Source organism: Pectinophora gossypiella, chromosome 27 (assembly GCF_024362695.1).
Source record: "Pectinophora gossypiella chromosome 27, ilPecGoss1.1, whole genome shotgun sequence".
NCBI classification, from domain to species: domain Eukaryota; kingdom Metazoa; phylum Arthropoda; class Insecta; order Lepidoptera; family Gelechiidae; genus Pectinophora; species Pectinophora gossypiella.
The window spans coordinates 5,347,955-5,372,576 of NC_065430.1; the positions used below are offsets into that span (position 1 = coordinate 5,347,955).

The 24,622-nt window shown below is 41.2% G+C and overlaps 4 protein-coding genes across 7 annotated transcripts in view; 3 read left to right on the plus strand and 1 right to left on the minus strand.

Moving 5' to 3' along the window:
- The window catches only part of LOC126378861 (ATP synthase subunit beta, mitochondrial-like), a 108,119-nt gene extending 99,903 nt beyond the window's left edge, over positions 1-8,216 (minus strand). For 3 of the 4 annotated variants that reach the window (XM_050027337.1, XM_050027336.1, XM_050027338.1), the window contains exon 1: positions 7,771-8,216. The gene's annotated coding sequence lies outside the window, so the exon portion shown is untranslated. The remainder of the gene's footprint in view (positions 1-7,770) is intronic. The other variant, XM_050027339.1, reaches the window with a different exon arrangement.
- On the plus strand, positions 114-15,575 carry LOC126378749 (transcription factor atf-2-like). The gene is made up of 4 exons (XM_050027130.1): positions 114-279; positions 6,788-6,886; positions 14,985-15,151; positions 15,429-15,575. The coding sequence occupies exons 1-4, from the start codon at positions 114-116 to the stop codon at positions 15,573-15,575; spliced, it is 579 nt and encodes a 192-aa protein (XP_049883087.1).
- Positions 12,547-14,928, plus strand: LOC126378842 (uncharacterized). The gene has a single exon (XM_050027283.1). The coding sequence runs from the start codon at positions 12,556-12,558 to the stop codon at positions 14,746-14,748; it is 2,193 nt and encodes a 730-aa protein (XP_049883240.1). The 5' UTR covers positions 12,547-12,555; the 3' UTR covers positions 14,749-14,928.
- Positions 15,576-16,855: 1,280 nt separating the features above from the next.
- LOC126378850 (heat shock 70 kDa protein cognate 5) overlaps positions 16,856-24,622 on the plus strand; it is a 32,801-nt gene continuing 25,034 nt past the window's right edge. Inside the window, exons 1-5 of the mRNA XM_050027313.1 lie at positions 16,856-17,071; positions 17,278-17,333; positions 20,042-20,129; positions 21,139-21,376; positions 22,407-22,568. Of these exons, the coding sequence (XP_049883270.1) occupies positions 16,970-17,071; positions 17,278-17,333; positions 20,042-20,129; positions 21,139-21,376; positions 22,407-22,568 (646 nt within the window). The 5' untranslated portion in view covers positions 16,856-16,969. The remainder of the gene's footprint in view (positions 17,072-17,277; positions 17,334-20,041; positions 20,130-21,138; positions 21,377-22,406; positions 22,569-24,622) is intronic.

A 24,622-nucleotide genomic window follows, 5' to 3' on the forward strand; every position in this document is an offset into this window, starting at 1 on the left:
GTTCCGCAGTACACCGACCAATTTCTCAGTCGGTGATGTTCTAACTACAGCCCTACCAGAATACATTAAAACGAAAAAACGAACGAACGTAAAAACTAGTGAATATATTAATAATGGACTGGAAGAGTGACTCGGTAGACCAAACAGTGCCGTATGACAGACGAAATGACATAGATCATAATGTGTCGCGGTATGACCTGGACTCTGCGTGCACCCCACGGGGCACCTTGGCTGCCCTCAGGTTGCTGTCCAGTTACAACCACTTCCTCGCGCCGACTGGTGAGTTACCTTTCATTCTAAGTATACAGTTAACGGCCTCCGTGGTCCAGTGGTTGAGCGTACTCACGATCCGGAGGTCCCGGGTTCGTATCCCGGTGGGGACAAATCACAAAAATCACTTTGTGAACCCTAGTTTGGATAGGACATTACATGCTGATCACCTAATTGTCCGAAAGTAAGATGATCCGTGCTTCGGGCACGTTAAGCCGTTGGTCCCGGTTATTACTTACTGTACTCCCGGCGGGAGTAATTGTCTTTGTATTTTAAACTAAAATAATAATTTTGGTGGGTTTTACTGGGAAAATTAAAATGTTTCTATGATAACATGCACAATGTCATTCGTCATCATCAGCCCATTAACGTTCCCACTGCTGGGGCACGGGCCTTCCCTATGGATAGGTAGGGAGATCGGGCCTTAAACCATCACGCGGGCCCAGTGCGGATTGGTGGTTATTAACGACTGCTAATGCAGCCGGGACCAACGGCTTAACGTGCCTTCCGAGGCACGGAGGAGCTCGAGATGAAAACTTTTTTTTTGTGGTCACCTACAATGTCATTAAGTACTTATTAGAAATAAGATGTTCCATCCTTCTTTCTTCGCTTTAAGGTTCCATTTTTGCAATTTTTTACCACTTACTTCCCCGTGTTGCCAGTTCGGCGCCTAATCACGCACTGAGGTAAATTACTGTCAACGTCGCTATATTAACAGTAATTTTGCGTCCCACTTTTTGAGCGCTGACGTTCAATCTACGGTAGTAGTAAATCTATGCTTTTCAGCGGGCTTAGCACCGTAAGCACGCGACTATTTCTCGCCGCGATAGAGATCATCTGTCTCTTTCTGTGCAGTACTGTGAGAGAGTGACGGGTGATGTGTGTCGAGGCGAGAAAGAGTCGCGTGCTTACGGTGCTAAGCCCGCAGGCTTGAATCACCTTATTTTCCAGCAAAAGGAAAATGATTCCATGCTTCGAAGGGCACCGTTAAACCGTCGGTCCCGGCTGTTAGCCGTAAAAATACCTCCAACAACCCGCAGTGGAGCAGCGTGGTGGATGCTCTATACCCATTCCGGTTGATTGAAGGAAGGCCTGTGCCCAGCAGTGGGACGTGTATAGGCTATTTATGTTATATTTATTTATTTTGAGGAAGACTTCCGGGCATAAATATTTCTCCATATTTTTTGGCGGGACTCTTTGTAGATTTGCCGCAAGCGGACAAATGGGGAGCGCAGAGCAGTACGGTCACGAGCATTAATATGTACTTATACACTTTGGTACCATGTAACATTAACTTTTTTGACAAATTGAACTGTTAAGTCTCACTAAATGTCAAATATGTTAGTGCGACAGAGTCCTAAAGTGGGTACATTATATTGTTCATGATTGTACAAAATTTAAGACAACAGACGTGGCTGGTTGGGCGCGAAACGATGAGTGTCATAACAGTTTGTTTGCAGGAAGGATGTCCCCTTTTTAAAACAAATATTTACGACCCCTTGTGGAAACAATTAGCCAGGTTGACCATCCGTTTAGAGGGGCGCGTGCCGTCGTTCAGGCCACGTCAGACAGAACGGCGTATTAAAAAGTGAATAACTCAAAAAATGAAGTAACATATACACCCTTAGAAAAATATACAGTTTTAAAATATACAGTTACTGCTGCCCTCTGTCAGGTTCCAGGTTACAGTCTCTGTGACTCGCCTCTTCCGTCCTGCATAGCCGCATTGCCTTGTTTGTTTGCATTAAGTCTTTAAAGCGCTTATCGCTATCGACCCACTAGGAACGATTAATTCTTTCAAATATTCTTCCTCTCAGACGGCGCCCTGAGCCGAGGTTCGCGCCCAACTGGGCACCCTCAGACCTGTTGTCTTAAATTTAGTACCGGGTGAGAGTCCTCAGCGCTCCCCATTTGTCCGGCTAAGTAGTTAACGCCATATACGGTAAATATACAATAAATCACGTCAAAACAATAACTCTTCTAATAAGAAACAAAAAATAAACATGTTTAGAATAATTATATACATACATAAACAGCCTATTTACGTCCTAGTGCTGGGCACAGGCCTCCCCTCAATCAACCGGAAAGGGTATGGAGCATACTCCACCACGCTGCTCCACTGCGAGTTGGTGGAGGTGTTTTTACGGCTTATAGCCGGGACACCGGCTTAATGTGCCCTCCGAAGCACGGAATCATCTTACTTTTTCGGACAATCAGGTGATTCAAGCCTGAAAGTCCTTACCAAACAAAGGACAGTTTCACAAAGTTATTTCGACAATGTCCCCATCGGGAATCGAACCCGGACCTCCAGAACGCTCTAATCACTAGACCACGGAGGCTATTTGTGTTTTGAAAATAATTATATGATTATAATTATATTATTAAGTTACAACATTTTAAACTGGAATTGATATTAATCTACAGCGGGCGGCCACACCTGCGAGGTCCCGACATTTGCATCAATTATTTATAAATTGGCTCGCATTGTCTTTCATTACATCCTGGGATCCCACGGATTGATCGTGTCATGTTGATCGCACTTTGATTGATGCAATCATCATCATCATCATCAGCCCATTAACGTCCCCACTGCTGGGGCACTCTAGCCATAAAGGCGGCCAATCAGCTCGCGACACCAAACACTTCAGAACCCTGATAGCGACCCCGCCGGCGTGGTCGACGATTTCCCTCATTCAGCGCTTATCGCTATCGACCCTAGTCGATTAATTCTTTCAAATATTTTTCCTAAGACGACGCCCTGAGCCGAGGTTCGCGCCCAACTAGGCACCTTCAGGTCTGTTGTCTTAAATTTTGTACCGGGTGAGAGCCCTCAGCGCTCCCCATTTGTCCGGCCAAGTAGTTAATGCCTGCGGCAAATCTACAATAAGTCACGTAGAAAAAAAATAGAAGGTCCAAAGCCTCATTAAAGAATATGAAAAAAAACATGTAGATATAACCTCTTCGGTACACCCTCTAGTTTATAGTAGAGGGTTGGTGTTGGTACACGAATTGAGTATAATTAAGTACTATTATCAACTATGGTTGCGAAGGGAATCCTCATTATGAGGGGTTATTTGAAGAAGTGGTTTAGCTATCAGCTTTGTAACGTTTTTACAATAAGAAAGAAAGTTTGTTCAGTACAATTATAATCAAACAAGTAACAATTATACATAAGGCCTTGGCTCCTAAACTGGTATAACTGTATTTCAGGAGCCAGTGACTTCCCAAATTGACATAATTCATTATTATTTGAGGTACATCATCATCAGCCCATTAACGTCCCCACTGCTGGGGCACGGGCCTTCTCTATGGATGGATAGGGAGGTCGGGCCTTAAACCATCACGCGGGCCCAGTGAGGATTGATGGTTATTAACGACTGCTAATGCAGCCGGGACCAACGACTTAACGTGCCTTCCGAAGCACGGAGGAGCTCGAGATGAAAACTTTTTTTTTGTGGTCACCCATCCTATGACCGGCCTTTGCGAAAGTTGCTTAACTTCAAAAATCGCAGACCGAGCGCGTTTACCGCTGCGCCACCGAGCTCCTCTATTTGAGGTACATTAATATACTTTTTACTTAATAACTATGGTAATGAAAATGAAAAATAAAAATACAACAAACAAAGCTGTGAGAGGGAACATAAGATAGCGGCCTCCGTGGTCCAGTGGTTGAGCGTTGGGCTCACGATCCGGAGGCCCCGGGTTCGAATCCCGGTGGGGACATATCACAAAAGTCGAGAGAGAGGACGACGGCTCTACTTACACCCCGATACCGACCCCGCGGGCGTGGTCGACGATTTCCCTCAATCAACGGTTATCGCTATCGACCCACTAGGGTTCCTTTCAGACGACGCCCTGAGCCGGGGTTCGCGCGCAACTGGGCACCCTCAGGCCTGTTGTCTTAAACGTTGTACCGGGTGAGAGCCTTCAGCGCTCCCCATTTGTCCGGCCAAGTAAAAAAAAATGAAAGGAAAACATGAAACAATAGGACTAGGGCCCTGTGCTGGGAGGTTTTCTGGCCACGTCTTTCCCTCAGCGTTACAGACTCCGATGTGGTAGTAGTTTTACAGCTAGTTACATAATGTATGTAATTTAATTTCTTGACGTTCAAAAAGCGCTAACTTTGTAAGCCAGTTTTGAAAACTAAATATTTTTGAATTTTTGATTATTTTTTTTACTTAATGCCATCTGCGGCAAATCTACATTAAGTCACGTCAAAAAAAAAATACAGTGTCTGTCCACCCCAGTTTGCGGCAGCGTGAATGTTCTCAACAAGTAATTATGTGTTTAATCGCTTGTAGCGTGGTACAGGGGTTAGGGGGCATGCATAATCGCGCGACGATTAACCAGGTGTAAGAGTTCTCACCAGCAGTGGTGTAGTTACCCAGGGACGGAGCTGGTGGGGGAGCCAGCCAAGTGGTGTCCCGGCCATGTGGTGATTGGCAACCGGCGTAGACCGACCAAGACGGTGTGCTTACGTGCCCTCACTGTGCGCGGGAGTTCACTGTAAAGATAGGCTACATAAGCCATCTTCGGGCGCATCAGCGTCGTGCCGACTAGGAGTCGAAGTGGTCGCCATGGCCGAAATCGGTCGGAGAGATCATCATCATCATCCCAGGGACGGAGCTGGTGGAGGGGCCAGCCAAGTGGTGTCCCGGTCATGTGGTGATTGGCAACCAGCGTAGACCGAGAGCAGCGACGTTGTGATCGCGAGTGTAACACTGATAAACTTTATTCATCATCATCATCTGGAAATCTATTTCCCCTGGGAGAAATACTTTGGTAGAAATAGGTGGAAGCACCGGTAAATAGAGCAGTGGTTTCCCTCTTGCCCTCCGCCCAAAAAGTTAATAGGATACTTACCCGTTTTATTTTAATAATGAAATCTATAGCAACCCGGCCTACCGAACATTGTCTGGGTCGGAGGAACGAACGAGCTTCGCGCGGTGGTATGCCCGCGCGCTTTAATTGTTAAATGTGAATGACTGCCCAAAATGACAGATCAGCTTTAAAATATTACTAACATCCAATACCTTTTAGCTACTATTTAATACCTTTGTATAGATATTTTCTACCTAATTAATAAATAAGAAAATTTATTTAAAAAATGGCCAGTCATTCTGATGTCTGAATGACCACCCACATTTAGAATCTCCACAAAAAGGCTCCGAAATGTAATTTCGCCTACACACAAATTTAGTACCTATTCAATACCTAAACAAATATTTTTTTTTTAGATTTTTAAAACAAGAAATAAAAAAATATGAGCAAAAAATGTTTTAACGAAAATGTTAATTGTTTATTGTTTACAACTCAAATATGCACATAATACTTACAAATTATAAAAAAGGAACAAATGCAATAAAAGACGCGCCCTTTCTTAATTTGTTTGCCAATCTTGTAAAGGTCTTGTGAAATCGGAATAATTTGTGACAATCACCCCATTAAACGAAAGATTAGCTGAGATCCGACTGTTTTACTTCAACACCTGGCTAGCCACCCCCATAAATCCTTTTTTATAGCGCCAGGGCCCTCGCTCCGGCCCTGGTGCCACGCAGGTGTAGGGCTCCGTGTAATTTGAGTTGTGCAAATCACTGTGAGCTACGCTAATATTTGGTTATATTCTTGTTGATGGTTTGTGTTAACTATGTGTTGGACGAGGTAAAAAAAAAAGTCATTAGAGCTACCGTTACGCCATTTTTTAAATAAGTATTTTCATTATTTTCGGGCAGCGCCGGTTCGAACCCCATAGTGCATTTGCGTGACTCATAATGAACTCTCTCTCTTTATTTAAGAGCTACGCTCTTGTCGGTGGAGTAATTGCCATTACTCCACAGATAGGGCATGTAGAACGGTGGTTGCCCCAATCGCCTTCCGTTCCGCAGTACACCGACCAATTTCTCAATCGGTGATATTCTAGCTAGAGCCCTACCAGAATCCATTTCCTCGGCCTCCAACCAGTACTGATACCGCATAATGAACTAAACCGCAATAATATGTCTGATCTAGACCTATTTTTCAGTTCTCTTACGCAGTGGTGTTAATTCCTGTAAATACTATCTAATTTTATTTTAAGTATACCTGTCATTTTCTTATCCGTTGATTCCGTTGAAAAAGAAAGGGACTATGGGGGTAATCGACAGGCCTAAAATTTATGGAATACACGTCAATTTTAAGCACAAGTGTAAAACAACCGTCTAAAAATTTTACATCAGCCAATAATCCGACATCAGGGTTGATGGGGTTGGTAATCCACCTCTCACGATAGAAGAAGACGGCAAATCTACAATAAGTCACGTCAAAAAAAAAGATGGATACTACACATTGACATTACTGTACACGCGCATCTGTGTGTGTGGCGTCTACACCATACGATTCAAATCTAAACTATGTCCGAGGGGGTGAGGTAAACCTAGCTCAGCCGCTGGTGGGGGGCGGAGAGTTGCCGTTCTATACGTAGTTATTATTCCTTATTGTAATCATGACGGATCTTCTTGAGTGTAAGTTTTGTCAACAGATATGCACAGCGTGGTGGGCCCGCTGCTAGCTTCGCTGCCGCCGCCGCCGCCCTGCCTACCCCCCTACTGCCAGCATCTGCCGCTACGCACCAGTCCTTGTAAGTATTCAGAGAATTAAGGCTCACGTGAAGCTTACTTTATGTAAAAAAGCTTATTAGAAGATTAATGATTACATTAATGATAAAAATGTCTGGTATTGAATGTGTTCCTCTAGTTATTAAATAACTTGTAATGTACCCTCATTGATTTAGAAGATGTATTGCTGTTGCAGTTTCTTGTCATTTCTTCCCCTCAGCCATAACACCTTACGAAATGACGTAAATGCAAAAATGTTACATTGACCTTCAACAAGTTTATCCATGATAATTACGTTGAATAAATGATTCTTATTTATGATTTCTATTAGGTATTTACTTATACACACACACACACACACACACATGCATAACATACTCAAGCTGACAAATATCCCGCATGAAGAACTTTCCAGGCTTTTTCGTTTCCCAGAAGTTAGTCGGAAAACATTCGCGACAGTGTTATTATATCGGAATATTCAATAAACAAAGTGTACGAATCCATTTTCGCTTCGTGCCAACAAGTCGCTTTATAACTCGAAAGTTTATACGGACTTTTGAGTTAAGTAATTCGTTTGGGGTTCGGAGTAGGAGTCTGCTTAGGTTTCATCAATCATCGTCATCACCTTTCATCGTTTCATTAATCATCAAGAAAAAAAAAATACGTAAGACCTCAGAACAATAACTAAAGCATAGAAGGAAGGCTAAAATAAGAATTCAGAAACTATAAACCGGCTCTCTTCTAGCTTACGACACAAACTATGAGTGAGAAAAGGACAAATGATTCGCTCTTTGCTTCATTTTTTCCGAGGTTGTCACAACATGAAATGTCATTTGGACCTATTGGACTCATTTTAACTCGGCCAAATACATAGTAACATACAAAAGAAGATTTTACTTATATTTACCGAACTATTTGACACGGTCGCGTGAACTTTGTTTACGAGTGTCTTGTGTTCAGATTGTTTTAAGTGATAATTTAACAATATTTTTCCAAATAAATGGAAAGAAACTTTTATTTATATCAAATAATTGAGTGTCTCGACTCTGTGACATTATGTCTTGTGTGGTATGGGGCTGCAGATCACATTCAGGAAGAAAAGAAAATAGCCAACAACTTCTGTCGTTTCATCGGTAAGTTTTTTGTAATTTTCTAGTGAAATGTGAACTGCTGAACAATTTTAGGAAAGTAATATGTTTTGCTGAATAGATTTGCAGCATAAAATATTTGAGATATCCATTATATTATACGTTTCATCGATGAATACGGAATTGATTTGAGGTTATGTTGATTGTCCATAGTGATGTACTAAAATTATCGATACTTTTAATTTTTAGATTTCCTGTAGACGATAACAAAGAGAAAGAATGGATAATTCGCATTAATAGACGAAATTGGATTCCAAATAAGTACAGCCGTATTTGCTCGAAACATTTTACTGCGGATTCATTTATGTGTGTTCCTAATTCGAAGTAGAGACGTCTTCGAGACGATGCTATTCCTACATTGAACATTATAGATCAGACAGATGAAATGGTAATTACGGCCGAGCACCACACACTCGAAGTCTCGACGGCAAAAGGGACAAAATTGTGGGTCCGCGTTAAATTCCCATATTTCGCCAGTTTTTGGCTAGCGGCCCACTCGGCAGCCGGCCCTGCGGTTTGAGTAGTACGGGGCAGGTGCGTTGCTGCAAACCTGCAAGCGCAGGTCGCGTCCCACAATAAAGCACGCCCCCTCTCCTAGGGTATGAGCGTGAGCCCATCGGGCCTCTTACCGTCTGTGCGGCTTAGACCCGGCGGTTCCAATTTGCACGGCACGTCGATCAACACCAGTGCACGGCGGATGACATCATAAATAAATTCGAATATTACAAAATACTTACCGATAAAACGATAACAGTTGGCTATTTTCTTTCCTTCCTGAATGTGAGCTGCAGCTCCAAACAAATATAAACCAGACAATATAATCCAAAAATGGTTAGATACTTACCTATCAGAGACAGAGTCTCCTTTCATCAAGAAGAAGATAATTGCGTCCTACAAAAAGAAATCTTGTAAAAAAAATTATCGACATTAATTGTAAGTAAATTTAATTTTATCGACATATTACTAAAGTGAAACCCAACACTAGGCAATGAAAAACTTGTGACAACCTACGAAATTACGAAACAATTTTTGTATATGCGTCTTTGTCTAACATTACGCCGGTTCCGTAAGATAAAGTAGAGCAGAATTATAGAGTTCTGTTGCTATTTTAGCCTTCCTTCTATGCTTTAGTTATTGTTCTGAGCGTAAGACATAGTACCCTTTGCCTTACTCTTCGGGGAACACCAAAACAAAAAAAAAACATATAATAGGCGCCAAAACTTAAAAAAAAAAAAAAAAAAACTTATTGTTAAGTTTTCGAAACTTATGAACATAAATGGTGAGTGAATATTGAAAAGGGCGGGAAACGTCGAACTTGGCGGTCACGGTTTTTTCATTTCTCTATTTTTATTAATTTTATAACTTGTTTTGGATCAGTTAGGTAGTTAGTGTATATATAGTATATCTATTAGTGTGTATATAAATTAGTTTGAGTGTATATATTCCGGGATATCTCGGTAAGTGAACTTTTTCTTTTTTCTCTACGATGGACCCCCCCGAAGACCCGGGGGGAACTGCTCCCGATATTGCTCTCACAGTAACAATATCTAATAATGAGGCTAGTATGGATACTGATTGCTCCCTCACACAAAACACTGGTGGACGTAAGAGAGCTTCTGCTCGTAGAATGTGCAAACATTGTAATAAAAGACGTAGAAAGCATCATGAAGGTAAGAAGGTCAGGGAAAGTGACTGTCATTGCACAGTAGCTTCCTCCCTCCCTCAAACATCACCAAGTACGAGCGCTCACGACCATGGCTTTGATGATAGCATATCTATTACTCCCAATGTTGAGAATATTGAAAAAATAAATTCTTCCTCTCCTCAGCCCTCAGTGGCAAGATTGGTTTATCAATCATCAGATGCGGCTCCTTTTGTCATTCACGTTCAGAAAAAACAAACATTACCAGACGATAACACCTCCTTACATCCAGTCACCTTTGGTCGTTTTCTGAAAAGAAACGCAATCAATAACCTTATAAATGGTAGCCTCAAGAGAATAGGAAGAAATAGGCTTTCAGTCTCTTTCTCAAATTTTCAAGATGCTAATTCTTTCTTAAACAACCCCAATATTGAGTCTGAAAATTATAAGGCATTTATTCCTTCATTCAATGTCACACGTATGGGAATAGTTAGAGGTGTCCCTGCTGAATGGTCAGATGAGGAAGTACAGGAAAATATTTCTGTCCCAATAGGTTGTGGCAAAATTCTTAAAATAAGAAGGCTAAAAAGAAAGATAGAGGTTGACGGTAAAAGTCAACTTAAAACTACTGAATCAGTTGTGGTTACATTTGATGGTCAAGTTTTACCAAAGCGAATATTCATGTGCTATACATCATTAACGGTAGATCTTTATATATACCCAACTATTCAATGCTATAATTGCTGTCGATTTGGTCATGTGAAGGCTCAATGCCGGTCCAAGCCCAGATGTTACAAGTGTGGCCAAGGTCATACTGGTGATACTTGTCATATTCAGGAGGATGATTATAGTTGTTGCCTTTGCAAAGGTTCACATTTTGCCATTAGTAAAAAGTGCCTGGAATTGGAAAGACAAAAAGCTATTAAAGAAACTATGGCAAAAAGCTGTGTATCCTATGCGGAGGCATCAAAGTTTCATCCGCCTATTTCTCGTAAGTCATATGCTGATGCTTTGCTCACTTCCTCTAATGTATCCTCTTCTACTACAGCCTCTCAAAATGAATTCCTGAACACCAGTCATTCTATCGCAAATTCAACTCAGCAGACATCTTATAAAAAAACCGTTTTTATAAAACCCAAATCGCCTCCTAAACAAACACATGGCTATGACCGAACTGCTCATGAAGCTCTGATTAAAGATTATAATGTACCAGAACCATCTAATGGTTGTGCCCTAAATTATAAAGATGACTCATCAAATGTTAGTAATATACTTGATTTGATTTTATCTCTTATTAACTCTCTGTTTCAATCTAACGTTTTATCACCGTCCCACGCTGCCCCTGTAATTAATGCAATCACTCAGTTTTTCAACAAACACAATAATGGACAAAATCCTTCAGTGGAATTGCCGCAGTGTAACATCTAAAAAATCTGATTTAATATACTTAATTAATAAATATAAGCCTCGTATTCTTGCCTTACAAGAAACTTGGCTTAAGCCAAGTTATTCATTCCGAATTCCTGGTTATGCCTGTCTTAGGGAAGATCGCTCTGATGGGTATAATGGAGTTGCTTTGCTTGTCAAACATGCACTTCCTTTTACACATTTTCCTATCCCTAATCATTCTAATGAATTCTCAGTTATTGCAGTTTCCATAGACAACATTTGTTTTGTGTCTATTTACATCCCACACCCTTCAGCCAACATTATTCAAGAAGTAGTGGACATTTTCTTAACCCTTCCTAAGCCCTTTATTATATTAGGTGACTTTAATTGTCACCACCAGGCATGGGGAAGTTCACTATGTAATAGCGTAGGTAATTTACTTTTAGACCTTCTTGATTTTCAAAATCTATGTATTCTTAATTCAGGTTCTCCTACACGTCGTTCAGATCCAGGACAGTCAATTAGCGCTCCTGACTTGTCCATTTGTTCCTCCAGTTTAGCACCCTTATTCACTTGGGAAACACTTTCTCTTACCTATGGAAGTGACCACTTCCCAATTATACTGTCATTTACATTCAATTTCTCTATTAATAAACCATATCCTAAAAAGAAACCACGTTTAAAATATTGTCTGACCGACGCTGATTGGCGTCTTTTTGGTGAGCGTTTGGAAAGCAGAGCTACTGATCTCCCCAATTTAAATCAGGGCGATGAATCTTTCTGTGCTGAAGCTCTGGCTAAGGCAATTATTGAGGTAGCTGATGAAACGTTTCCTCATAAAAAAGAGATGACGGATTTTATTCCATCTCCTCCATGGTGGGATAGTGAATGCACGATTGCGGTCAGGAGGAGAAAGGAGGCTGAATTGAGATATTGTGAATGTTCTACTACGGAAAATTTTAATTTGCTTTCTGAAATAATGTCAAATACTCGTAAACTTTTTAAGACCAAAAAATTTGAGAGCTGGAAATTATTTTGTTTATCCATATCTCCTAGTGTCAATCCATCTCTTGTATGGCGGAATATTAGGAGATTTAGATACGGTTTCAAGGAAACGTCATCTACTTTCCTTCCTCCTTCCTTGACTGATCCTTTTTTAAATAAATTGGCTCCACCATCTGTCCCTGAGAAAATAATAATTCCAATGTCCCTTCCTGTTGAAATTATTTCCAATCCTATTGGTCTTAATAGTCCATTTTCATTATCGGAACTAAAAGGAGTGTTGGAGAACGTAAAGGATTCAGCCCCAGGGTTAGACGGAATCCCTTATTCCTTTATTGCTCACCTCAGTGATGATACCCTGTCCTATTTTTTAAGTTTAATTAATTCTATAATGGTAACGGGTAATATTCCTACTTCATGGAAAACCCAGCTGATTATTCCCATACTTAAACCCAACAAAAATCCCTCTGATTGTGTCTCTTATCGCCCAATAGCCCTCTCTTCTGTTTTAATGAAAATCAGTGAACATTTAGTTAAAGATCGGTTGGAATGGTTCATTGAAAGCAATCAATTGCTCAGTGAAAGTCAATTTGGATTTAGGAAGAGCAAAAGCACTATTGATAGCATTAGTATTTTTGTCACTGATATCCGTATAGCATTTTCTAAAAATCATTCTTTAGTTGCAGCATTTCTTGATATAAATGCTGCTTATGATAATGTTATTGTGAGTATTTTAAAAAATAGGCTTAATGATTTAAACGTTCCGATAATGCTGTGTAACTTTATTGTAAACATGTTATCAGAGAGATTTGTTAATATTTCCTTAGAAGATGGTGGCACCAAGTCTAGATATGTTTGGAAGGGTCTGCCTCAAGGATCTGTTCTCAGCCCATTATTATACAATATTTATACTTCAAACTTGGAGTCAGCTTTGGATAGTAATGTACAAATATTACAATACGCTGACGATTTATTATTATACTATACACATCAATCCGTGCAAAAAGCTTGTTCTTCTTTATCTTGTTCATTAAACCTGTTAAAGAAATGGTTGGATAGTAACGGTCTAGAATTATCCCCTACCAAAAGTTCAGTAGTACTGTTTTCTAGAATGCGATTACCGCCGCCAATATCCGTTTATTATAATAATACTGAAATTCCTGTTAAGACCAACGTCAAATTCCTAGGTGTTATACTAGATTCCAAAATGACTGGCATTCCCCACTGCGAGTATATTGTAAACAAATGTGAACGCTTACTGAATATTCTAAGGTGTCTTTCAGGAGTTTGGTGGGGGGCCCATCCATTCTGTATGAAACTACTTTACAATGCTTTAATAAGGAGTTTACTGGATTACGGTACTTTTTTGTTGGAACCTGGTAGTACAGTCGCATTCAAAAAACTAGACTCTATCCAATCAAAAGCTCTTAGACTAGTCTCTGGTGCCATGAAATCAAGTCCTATTAATGCTCTCCAGGTAGAGTGTGTAGATCCCCCTTTACAACTTCGACGACAGTATCTTTCCGATTCCTTTTTATTTCGTTCCCTTCAGTTCTCCAGTCATCCTCTTCATTCTAAGCTCAGATTACTGTCTGACTATGCTTCATCTGCCAGTTATTGGTTACACAAATCTATACCGTGTCTCGTTAACAGTTTTAGGAAATTTATTAATTTTCAGGCTCCTACCCATCAGTTTCCTTCTTCCCCACTTTTCTGTACAAATTTTGAGGCATTAATAATTTCCCCGGATGTTCGTTTAGATTTAGGAATAGCAAAGGATGACCCATTTGCTAACATTACTTTTAATAATCTGTTAGAAGAAAATTGGCCGGATTGTCATTACATATTCACTGATGCCTCTAAACATTCCTCTACTGGCTGTGTAGGGGTGGGTGTTTTTCATTCTCAATATGATATTGTACAAAGAGTAAAACTTCCTCCTGAATCTTCTGTGTTTACAGGCGAGTGTTATGCCATATTTAAAGCCCTTGAATATATCTTAATTTTTAAACTAACTAAATCAGTAATATTTTCCGATGCTAGGAGTGCTTTGCAAGCTCTAATTAGGTTCCCTTTTCGATCTAAATCTTTCCCTATAATCATTGATATTCGGGACAAATTGTTTAAATGTCAACAATTAGGATATTCAGTTTCTTTTGCATGGATTCCTGGCCACAATAACATTCCTGGTAATATAAAAGCAGATCAACTAGCCAATAGGGCTGTTGACGATGGTGACATGTTTCCCTATAAGAATTACTGCCACGACCTGGGTTCTCTGCCAAGGGTATATCTCCGTGATCAGTGGAAGCAATCTTGGATAAGGAGCTCTGAGTCAAAAGGAAAATATTACTTCTCTATTCAAAGAGACATTCCTGCTAAACCCTGGTTTTTTAAATTGAAGTTGTGCAAACGTGCTACTAGTACAATCATTAGAATGCGATTGGGTCATGTTTGTTCTCCAGCTCATCTTGCCAGACTTCAGATAATTCAGAGCGATGCTTGTGAGTGCGGTACAGGTGTAGGTGATATTAATCATCTATTTCTTTCGTGTCCTCTCCTTGACCATACCCCTTTATATACATTTCTCCATTCTTTAAAAGTTCCTCTTCCTACTTCCATCCCTGTTCTGTTGCACAGTATGAATCCAGATATATACAAATATTTATCTATATGTATTATTAATAATGACCTTAAACTATAAATATCTCCATTATTTTTCTTTAATTATTTATATAGAATTCCTGTTATATTTATTTTATCCTCCACCTTTCTGATCCTTTTTCTTTCCAAATTCCGTTCCTTGTTTTTCCTACGAATCCGTTTCCCTATCTTTGTCTGTGGCAAATGCGCAAGCCGCGCGAAGCCAAAACTTAAGAAAAAAAAAAAAAAAAAACATAAATGGTGTACTGTTTGTTACCGAAAATTCTGTTTTCTCAGTACTGCCGTCATGCGAAGATGTCCGCCGCCGCGGAGAGAAGCGGCCGATCCCGCCGGAGTTGAAAGACGAGAAATACTTCGAGCGGCGGCGGAGGAACAACCAGGCTGCCAAGAAGTCTAGAGACGCCAGGAGGATTCGAGAGGATCAGGTATTACCAATTATGTATGTCTAATTTTCAAATGCATATTTATTCCGTTTCACGGTATACCTATCACTCTATGGAACACAACAAAGTATGGAACGGAAAATGAAATTCCGTGGTTACTGCGTACCCCAACGGGAATCAGGCGTGATCTCAGTAGTCCAGTGGTTTTATCCAACGTCGTTTTGAGAATTTGGTCTTTTGAGACTGTGTTTTTGAGAATCTATATTTTTGAGACTGCCCTTTTTTGAGGACAATAAAGTAAGTATGTATGTACTTATGCAAAATTGTACCATTACAGATAGCCTGGCGAGCATGTCTTCTCGAACAAGAGAACGCCTCCCTCCGCGCGCACGTGGCGGCTTTGAGACAGGAGGCTTTGGCCCTGAGAGGACTGCTGGCCGCCAGGGACGATCCTCCCGCGCCCTCATCTACCACGCCCGACTAGTTATCATAGCCAGGATTAGAATTATTATTATAAGTACTAAGTTTCAATATTAGACCTTTCAATAATATTTTTTTCTTGTTCCCCTGGTAAAGGTTAAAGAGTACTTATACCTAATTCCAATGTAGAAAAAATGACAATAGCTACAGACTTTATACAGCCGCTTTATTAAAAACAAATACAGCCCGCTCGCAGCTCCCGTGCATGTAAAAATACCTTAAAAAATATAATAAAGTACCAAAACGCGCGCGAGAAGTGACGTTGAAAAATATTATTTAATTTGTTTTAAGGTTTTGTTACGGTAATAAAGTTTTGTACTAGGTTTGAAACTCACCAGGAGAAGTCTGAAAGGACACTAGCATGTTAAAAACAAGTTAAAAACGACTCACCTGCCGCGCCTTCCACCACCTATGATAGCTATCCAATAACTATTATTTTTATTATAAGATAGTAAAGTGATTTACTTACAGATACTAAGTAAGTACCTATGTAAGAAATTATGCAACTTATTTCAACTGTTATTTTTTAAATACCTACTTATATTTTTACCTAATAATCTATGTACCTAATATCTTTCTTCAATAGTATGTACAATTAGGATTTGCATTCTTAGTAGGTGTTAAATCAATTAAGTAAAATGTCCGTCCTTTTTAAGTACTTAATTATTATTAAAACTAAATCTAATTCTAGTCGTGTATTGATATACAAAAAGCAATATTAATTTATCGAAAATAATATACTGCTGCCGTCCATTTTGTGATTTATGATAAAGCAAGTCTAGTCTAATTATTATTTAAGTTAATTCTAGTCACAGATTGTACCTGTACTCATTGTATTTAATAAAAATATTTCTTCAATTTACAATATTTTTTTATTTAATATTAACGACATCTAAGAAATAATTTTGAAACTCCTTTTAGATGGAATTTCTACTCACAACTAGATGGCGTTGCACGAAGCAGGCTCGCTTTATTCGTATACAATAGTTATCAAATGGTATGCATAACAAAGATAGTCCTATACAATTTTTTGTACATGTATATTATGATCGCGTTATAGTTCACGAAAAAACGCCACTTGTTACGTAATAAATTGGTAAGTTCTATTTGCACGTGGTTTGACGTCAAATGGAATCTGAACGCTGATTGGTTAAGGTGATTTTATTGAAAACGGTCTCCAATAAGAATCCAGTATTTTATGACATTGAAAACAAAATCGCCCAGATAAAACGAGAACATTCTACCGTATAAGTCATTTTTCATCTGGCAAGAAAACCGAAGTGTGCTAGAAAAAAAAGTAAAAATCGTTCTTTCATGAAGTTGCGTCACCCACATGTTCTGTTTGAAGTGATATAAAATCTGAAAATAAATTAAATAGTTGAAGATATTGTGTTAAAAATGTTGTGCGCTACACGAGCGGTTGGCCGCAAGGCCTTGGAGTGCTCCGGCATCGGATCGGAATACTACACACATAGGAATTTCTCCACAATTCTCAAAAGTGTAAGTGCCCATTTTTCTTCAGAAAACGAATGAATATCGGTTGTCATGTGAATTGAAAATGTCAGAAACAAGTCTTATTCTCTGATGATGCTAATAATCCTTCCTTACTTTGGGTTTTTGCGATAAATATGTTGCCGGTTTTGCATGCACATGGGAGTACGGAGATAAAAAAATTGGGTTAAAATTTGTCTTTTCGGATATTTCAGACCGCGGCCCCAACAGTTCCTATCTACCAACGACATGCAGTACAGTACAGAAACAAGTAAGTCGCAATTTACGTGAATTTTCATAATAATTTCATCATAACCTCTTTCTTTTGGATGACCTTTGAATATGCAATAAAAGATAGATTATGGATTGAGGTTAGGTTGTTGAGGCATTTTTTGACTGGAAAGGCACCTTCTATGCATCAAATATGACTGAATGTACTTGCAAATATGTCAAGATTCTTCTCCTATGTGGGTTGTGAGATCAGTGACCAACCTCATCAAACCTACGTCAGGGTTACTATTGAGACATTAAAGGCCCCTGACATAGCTACGTACTTACATCAGTAAGTAGTAACCGGGACCAATGACTTAACAAGCCTTCCTAAGCATGGATCATCTTACTTCTGGACAATCAGGTGATCAGCCTGCAATGTCCTAACCAAACTAGGGATCACAAAGTGATTTCTCCCCACCGGGATTGGAACCCGGGACCTCCGGATCTTGAGTATTAGTGAGCAGAAAGCTCAACCACTGGACCATGGAGGCCGTGAAAATTAGAATAAATAAAAAATATTTGTTCATGTTAACATGATAGTGGCTCTGCCAACCAGCAAATGACAATTGATAGAAGAAGATTAAAATTTTTAACAAGGCTTTGAACACCCTTTCACATACCCCTTAGGCAAAGGATTGGTCAACCAGATAATATAAACTTCTTTTTGTGTGTTTTTATCTTGCGATCAGTCTCATTGACTATAAACAGATGAGTTAGGTTTATATGGCAAGGAGGACACTACTAAATCATTTTTTATTAAAAAAAAAATACATGCACCGTCGATCAGTGTCCGTGTCCATACACATTCCATTGTTTAACTATTGTGTCTGGAAATCTCGGCATTAAGAGGATATGTAGGGATTTGGCCACAATAGATCTAGCTAGGTCGCAGTGGCCTCGGGTTGCATTAGTTCGAGCCCTCTCAATGCAATAAATAATAGTGTTGTGACCTTCATTGGCATAGTGATGTATCAGTCGAAATTAGGTTAATAGATTCATTTCTATGTAAGTTAGATAGAAACAGAACAGTCTAAAAGATGTTTTATTTAAAAAAAAATACATGCACCGTCGATCAGTGTCCGTGTCCATACACGTTCCACTTTTGCACCGGTGCTACATGAAGACGCGGCACCAGCTGGTCGCGACCACGTGTCCACGGCCGTCCTAGAACCCGCGATACATTTTTTTTAATATCTAATTTTTATCGAGGCTTGAGCCAATGTTTCTGGTCATGCCAGCTTCATAGTTTACAGCATTTAATAATCTAACTAACAGCCTCCGTGGTCCAGTGGTTGAGAGTCGTGCTCAGGTTCCGGATGTCCCTGGTTCGAATCCCGGTGGGGACATACCACAAAAATTACTTTGTGATCCCTAATTTGGTTAGGACATTACTTCACATTACAGGCTGATCACCTGATTGTTCGAAAGTAAGATGATTCGTGCTTAGGAAGGCACGTTAAACCATTGGTACCGGTTACTACTAAAATTTTAGTGTATTTTAAAATTATTTTCCGTTCCATACTTTTGCTATGGAAAATTCCACTTGATGTCAACTCAGAATCATGGTCTGAATCATCCCTCAAAGTTTTCGTTACAATGTCACTAACACGCTGTATATGGTAAAGGGTTTTTACCCGACTGCGGCAAATCGAAAAGGAGGGTTATGTGTTTGACTGCCATGTATTGAAACACTAGATTTTTGCTACCTGATAGGACAAGGTAGGTAAATAGGAAATGGTGTTAAAATACTGATATGTTTCAGAAATTTATAAAGTGGTGTTTACCTGAAGGGCACAGCTAGATGTTATAATTATAATATATCAAAAATAAATGTTGCAGATAATTTTAATATACCAAATTTTGAAGAAAATAAAATAATTAAAAATATTCGGGCCCATCGATAACCCTGCAGCGCCATCTGTGATTTCCTGCGGGTAAAATATAAAAACAACGTTATATCGCCAGAAACCACAAGATGTCGCTACAAGGCTCGTTGGTCCGAAATGCTTCGTTACAATATGTATGAAGAATTTCCTGTATTGGGCTGGTTTTCCCTTCGCGGAAGGTCAGACAGGCAGTCGCTTCTGTAAATAACCGGTCCTGTCAAATCTTAAGTGGACCCTGAAAAAACGGGATAGTGGGAGATGAAGATTTTCAGAAAATATACCTATTTTCTTGTTTTACTTTTTGTGAGTGTGATTTTTCCGTGGGCAGATTTCCAGACAAAATACAAAAAAAATGGGATTTGGATTTTAAATGGCATCTGGTTATTAGGAGATTTATTTCTTTATTGCATGTCACATGGTTTCTTCTATGCTGTTCTGGGAGCAAATAAAAAACATAGAACACGTTCAGCTGCTTGTCTTCCCGGGCATGTCGTAAAAACCGACAGAGGGATTGCGTCCTCTAACATGATGGACTAATGTTATGGGCGATAGGCTGATCCCTTATCACCATAAGGTTCATCATATCCATCTTAGGACTTCGTATCAACAGTGGCTGCAAGTTGTCTTTGATTACTTGTGGCTCTGCCCACCCCATTTGGGATTACGGGCGTGAGTTTATGTATGTATGTATGTATGTCACATGGTATTACAGTTCTTATAAGTAAATATGTACAAACATGTGACACCCTGTAAGGGCACCGCAAAAGTATCTCAAAAGTTAAAACTTATATTTTTATATTAATAATAATGTTTACCACAGATCAGACGGTGTGCGCGGCGCGGTCATCGGCATCGATCTGGGTACCACCAACTCCTGCGTCGCCGTGATGGAGGGGAAGACACCTAAGGTAAGTCGATTCCTTACCCTTAACCACAACTGCCTCCGTGGTCCAGTGGTTGAGCGTTGAACTCACCATCCAGAGATCCCGTGCTCGAAACCCAGTGGAGACATCACAAAAATCACTTTGTGATCCCTGGTTTGGTTAGGACATTACAGGCGGATCACCTGATTGTCCGAAAGTAAGGTGATCCGTGCCTCAGAAAGCACGTTAAGTGGTCCTGGTTACTACTTAGTAAGTATGTATGGAGTCATTACGTAAGCCATGTCAGGTGCCTTTGGCGGCCCAATAGTGACCGTGACACTGGTTTGGTTAGGACATTACAGGCTGATCACCTGATCACCCTGCACGTTAAGCCGTTGGTCCCAACTACTACTTACTGATGTAAGTATGTAGTCGTGACAATAATAACCCTGACACCAGGGTTGATGAGGTTGGTATTCCGCCTCACAACCCACACGATAAGAAGAAGATGGTCGAGCCAGCTGATTGAAAATTTGTGCATTAGGAAAAGGGGAATACTCCGAATTTACCGGGAGCTAAGCTGCGCAAGAGCTAGTTTTTATTATTATAAGACTTATGCACCGTCGATCAGTGTCCGTGTCCATACACGTTCCACTTTTGCACCGGTGCTACATGAAGACGCGGCACCAGCTGGTCGCGACCACGTGTCCACGGCCGTCCTAGAACCCGCGATACATTTGAATTTGTGTCCCATCATTTTCGTCTGAGAGCTCGTTAGTGGTGGACATTTGGACCACTGTTGGTCAATCTCCTTTAGGCCGGGTTTCCACTGACGTGGAGATGTGCGGATTTGACCAATCACAGCGTTCGAGAGAGCGAAAAACGAAGACGCTCTGTCACTCGCTCCCTCATTGGTCGATTCCTGCACATCTCCGCACAGCTCCGCGTCAATGGAAACGCAGCCTTAGGCACTTAATTATACTACTACGATAGGTACCTAGGTACGATATAGGCTGTTTATGTTTTTATGTAATACCCGCTGCGTACCCCACAGGTAGTAGAGAACAGTGAGGGTTCGCGCACCACACCCTCTCACGTGGCGTTCACCAAGGAGGGCGAGCGCCTGGTCGGCATGCCTGCCAAGCGCCAAGCTGTCACTAACAGCGGGAACACCTTCTACGCCACCAAGAGGCTGATCGGACGGCGCTTCGACGACCCAGAAGTGCAGAAGGATATGAAGAACCTGTCTTATAAGGTGGTCCGGGCTTCCAATGGGGACGCTTGGGTGCAAGGTGAGTGTTGACGTCGGCTCTACCTATTTATTTATTTACTTTTCACGACCCTTTTGGTCCAAAAGGACCACTGTACCAAATCGTCTACTTCCCAAAACGGCAACTCACAAAATGACCACTCTCCCAAATCCTCCACTTTCCCATAACATAACAAGGAAAAAGACCTCATCCATTTTAACAAGAATGTGGGACAGTCCCAACAGCATCCTACGGATGGTTGCTGCTAGGTATGACTCGCCTGCACTGAAACACTTCATGAGGGTTTTAGTGAGGCAGTCGTGATTGATTGTATATAGGCCAATATAGTTTAATAAGGTTATTGTACTACTAACATAGTTGTAAGTTTTATTTCTGTAACTAATAAGTGGGCCTACGTTGCCTAATTATGGTAAATACAAATAAATAAATAAATAAAAATAACATAAACAGCCTATATACGTCCCACTGCTGGGCACAGGCCTCCCCTCAATCAACCAAAAAACCTCCACCACTTTCCCAAAAAGTCTAATTCCCGAAAAGACAACTCCCAAAATGTCTACTTCCCACACTGATTTATTGCGTAAAACTAGATCCCTACTAATATTATTACTACTACTAATATTACGCTGATGACACTGCTCTTGTATTCCACGCCCCCACTTGGGAGGATCTGATATGATATAGCCTTTATTATGAACTTATTCTAACAAAAACATAAACATTTTATTAAAAAAACATATATTTTTTTAGCTTAAACTTAATACATTAAAAAAATGTGTTTAATTATGTTTAAAGATGTTATTTATCTTCTTCGTCCATTTTGTCTTTTGACAAAGGCCTCCTCCAGCTCTTTCCACTTATCGCTGTCTCTCGCCAACCTTCTCCACATATTTCCTGCTGTATTTTTTATCTATTTAAAAAAAACCGCTTCAAAATTCGTTGCGTAGTTTTAAAGATTCAAGCGTACATAGGTTTATATGGGCAAAAAAGCGACTTTGTTTTATACTGTTCCGTTACCAACATGCTCTCATATAACCCTGTCCGCCCACAGGCACGGACGGCAAAGTGTACTCTCCGAGCCAGATCGGCGCCTTCGTCCTGATGAAGATGAAGGAGACGGCTGAGGCGTACCTCAACACCTCCGTGAAGAACGCAGTCATCACAGTCCCGGCTTACTTCAACGACTCTCAGCGGCAGGCTACCAAGGATGCTGGTAATACACAGTCATGAGCGCCTCTTCGACCAAATTAGAGATGTCCTTAAAATTCAAAATTCAAAAATATCTTTATTCAGTAGGTAACATAGTTACACTTTGAATCGTCAATTTTACATAACGAACGTCTCATCCGCCTAAAACTACTGCAGCTTCTCACAACCTGTATAGCCGGGGAAAAAAAGCTGCAAGAAAAACCTCGCCACAGGGCCCTAGACGTTCTTTAAAAAAATAAAAATAAACATAAAATATTGCTATACAATTGAGTAGTTTAGCTGCCTAATATCAGTTCTCAGACAGTTAATCCCATGCATTCATATCTTCTAAATAATCACTAACTTTATAATAACCTTTTTTTGTAAAGTTTTTGTTTAACTACTGTCTTAAAGCAGTTGAAAGGCAAATTCTGAATGTCAATGGGAATCTTATTGTAAAAACGTATACATTGCCCCTTAAAAAAGGTTTAATACGATCTACTCTGAACCGGCGTGCGTGTATGAAGCGATTGATGAATGTGGAGGATGCAAGTGATGTGTGTCAGGATCGAAGCGAATGGAATTACAGTTGTGGCCCCTTCGATCCTTGCCACATAAATCTTATAGACTATACCAGATATCGATGTGATCGATGTTAGTGTTATCGATGTAAGTTGAAACTAGTAGGCGTTGAAATTAGGAGTCGTTGAAATTAAACACCGATTGGAGTTGAATCAGAGCTCCTACCCGTGTGGTGATTCTAATAAGAATGAGAGTCTAGTCCCCGCGCGCGTGTATATATAGGAAAACGCCCACTAAGCGGGGCGGGGCAAGGGCGCGGCGGGGGTGTGTAGCGGTGAAGCCGCGCTCAGTCCCTATCTTTCTCTTTATTTTTTTAAAAATAAAACTTACAAACTATTTACAATTTCTAGGCAATCATTATACAATCATAATATAATCATAATACAATCATAATTTGCTTCTTGTTGCTTCTACGGCGAACATATTCTCCCGCCGCAGCTGCGCAGCTCGATGACCACGTCGCGCAGCTGGACCATCTACGGTTCGCCGTCCTCGGGTGGCGATGTTGGCAGGATGACCAGCTTCTTCGTTGGCCGCCGCAGGATCCCCTTCGTTGTCCTCACGTCGACCGCCCTCGTCTCGCCGTCTGGTCCGGGGTAGGCAGCCACGACGACACCTCGCGGCCACGAGTTGCGAGGCAGCGTGCCGTCAGCGATCAATACTAAATCGCCCACGGAGATGGAACCCTTGCTGGCTCGGGGCTCCCGCCGGTGTTGGAGTTCAGGTAGGTACTCCCGTACCCATCGCGCCCAGAACATGTCGGCTAGGCGTTGGCTCTTCCTCCAGTCTTTGCGGCCGGCGTCGTCGCCCTCCGTGAAGGCGCCTGGCATCGGCACCCGTGATGGACCTCCCAGGATGAAGTGGTTCGGAGTGAGGGCCTCTGGGTCCTCCGGTGATGTCGACACGTGTGTGAGGGGTCGACTGTTGATGGTGTGCTCGGCCTCCACCAGTAGCGTTGTCAGGACTTCTTCTTTTGGCGCGCGCTCGTGCAGCACCACGGCTAGTGCTGATTTGACGCTGCGGACCAGTCTCTCCCACGCGCCTCCCATGAATGGCGCGCTAGGAGGGATGAACTTCCAGGTGATGAAGCGAGCGGAGGCTTCTTGTTGTATGGCCTCCTCGACGGCGTGCTTCATCTCGACGTCCGCACCGCGCAGGTTGGTACCCTGGTCTGACCAGAGCTCGGTGGGGCACCCGCGGCGGCCTATGAAGCGCCGCAGTGCCATTACTGCAGAGTCGGTGCTGAGGCTCCCGGCGAGTTCCAGGTGCACTGCCCTGGTGGTTAGGCAGGTGAAGAGGACTCCGTACCTCTTCTGACGTGCGCGACCCACGGTGACTGTCATGGGCCCAAAGTAGTCAAGCCCCGTGTAGGTGAAGGGCCGCTGGTGATGGGCTAGACGGCTCCTTGGATGATTGCCTGTCGATGGTTGGGCTGGCGTGGCCCGACGGATGCGGCAGACCTGGCATTTCTTCAGTTCGTTGCGCACGGCGTGGCGG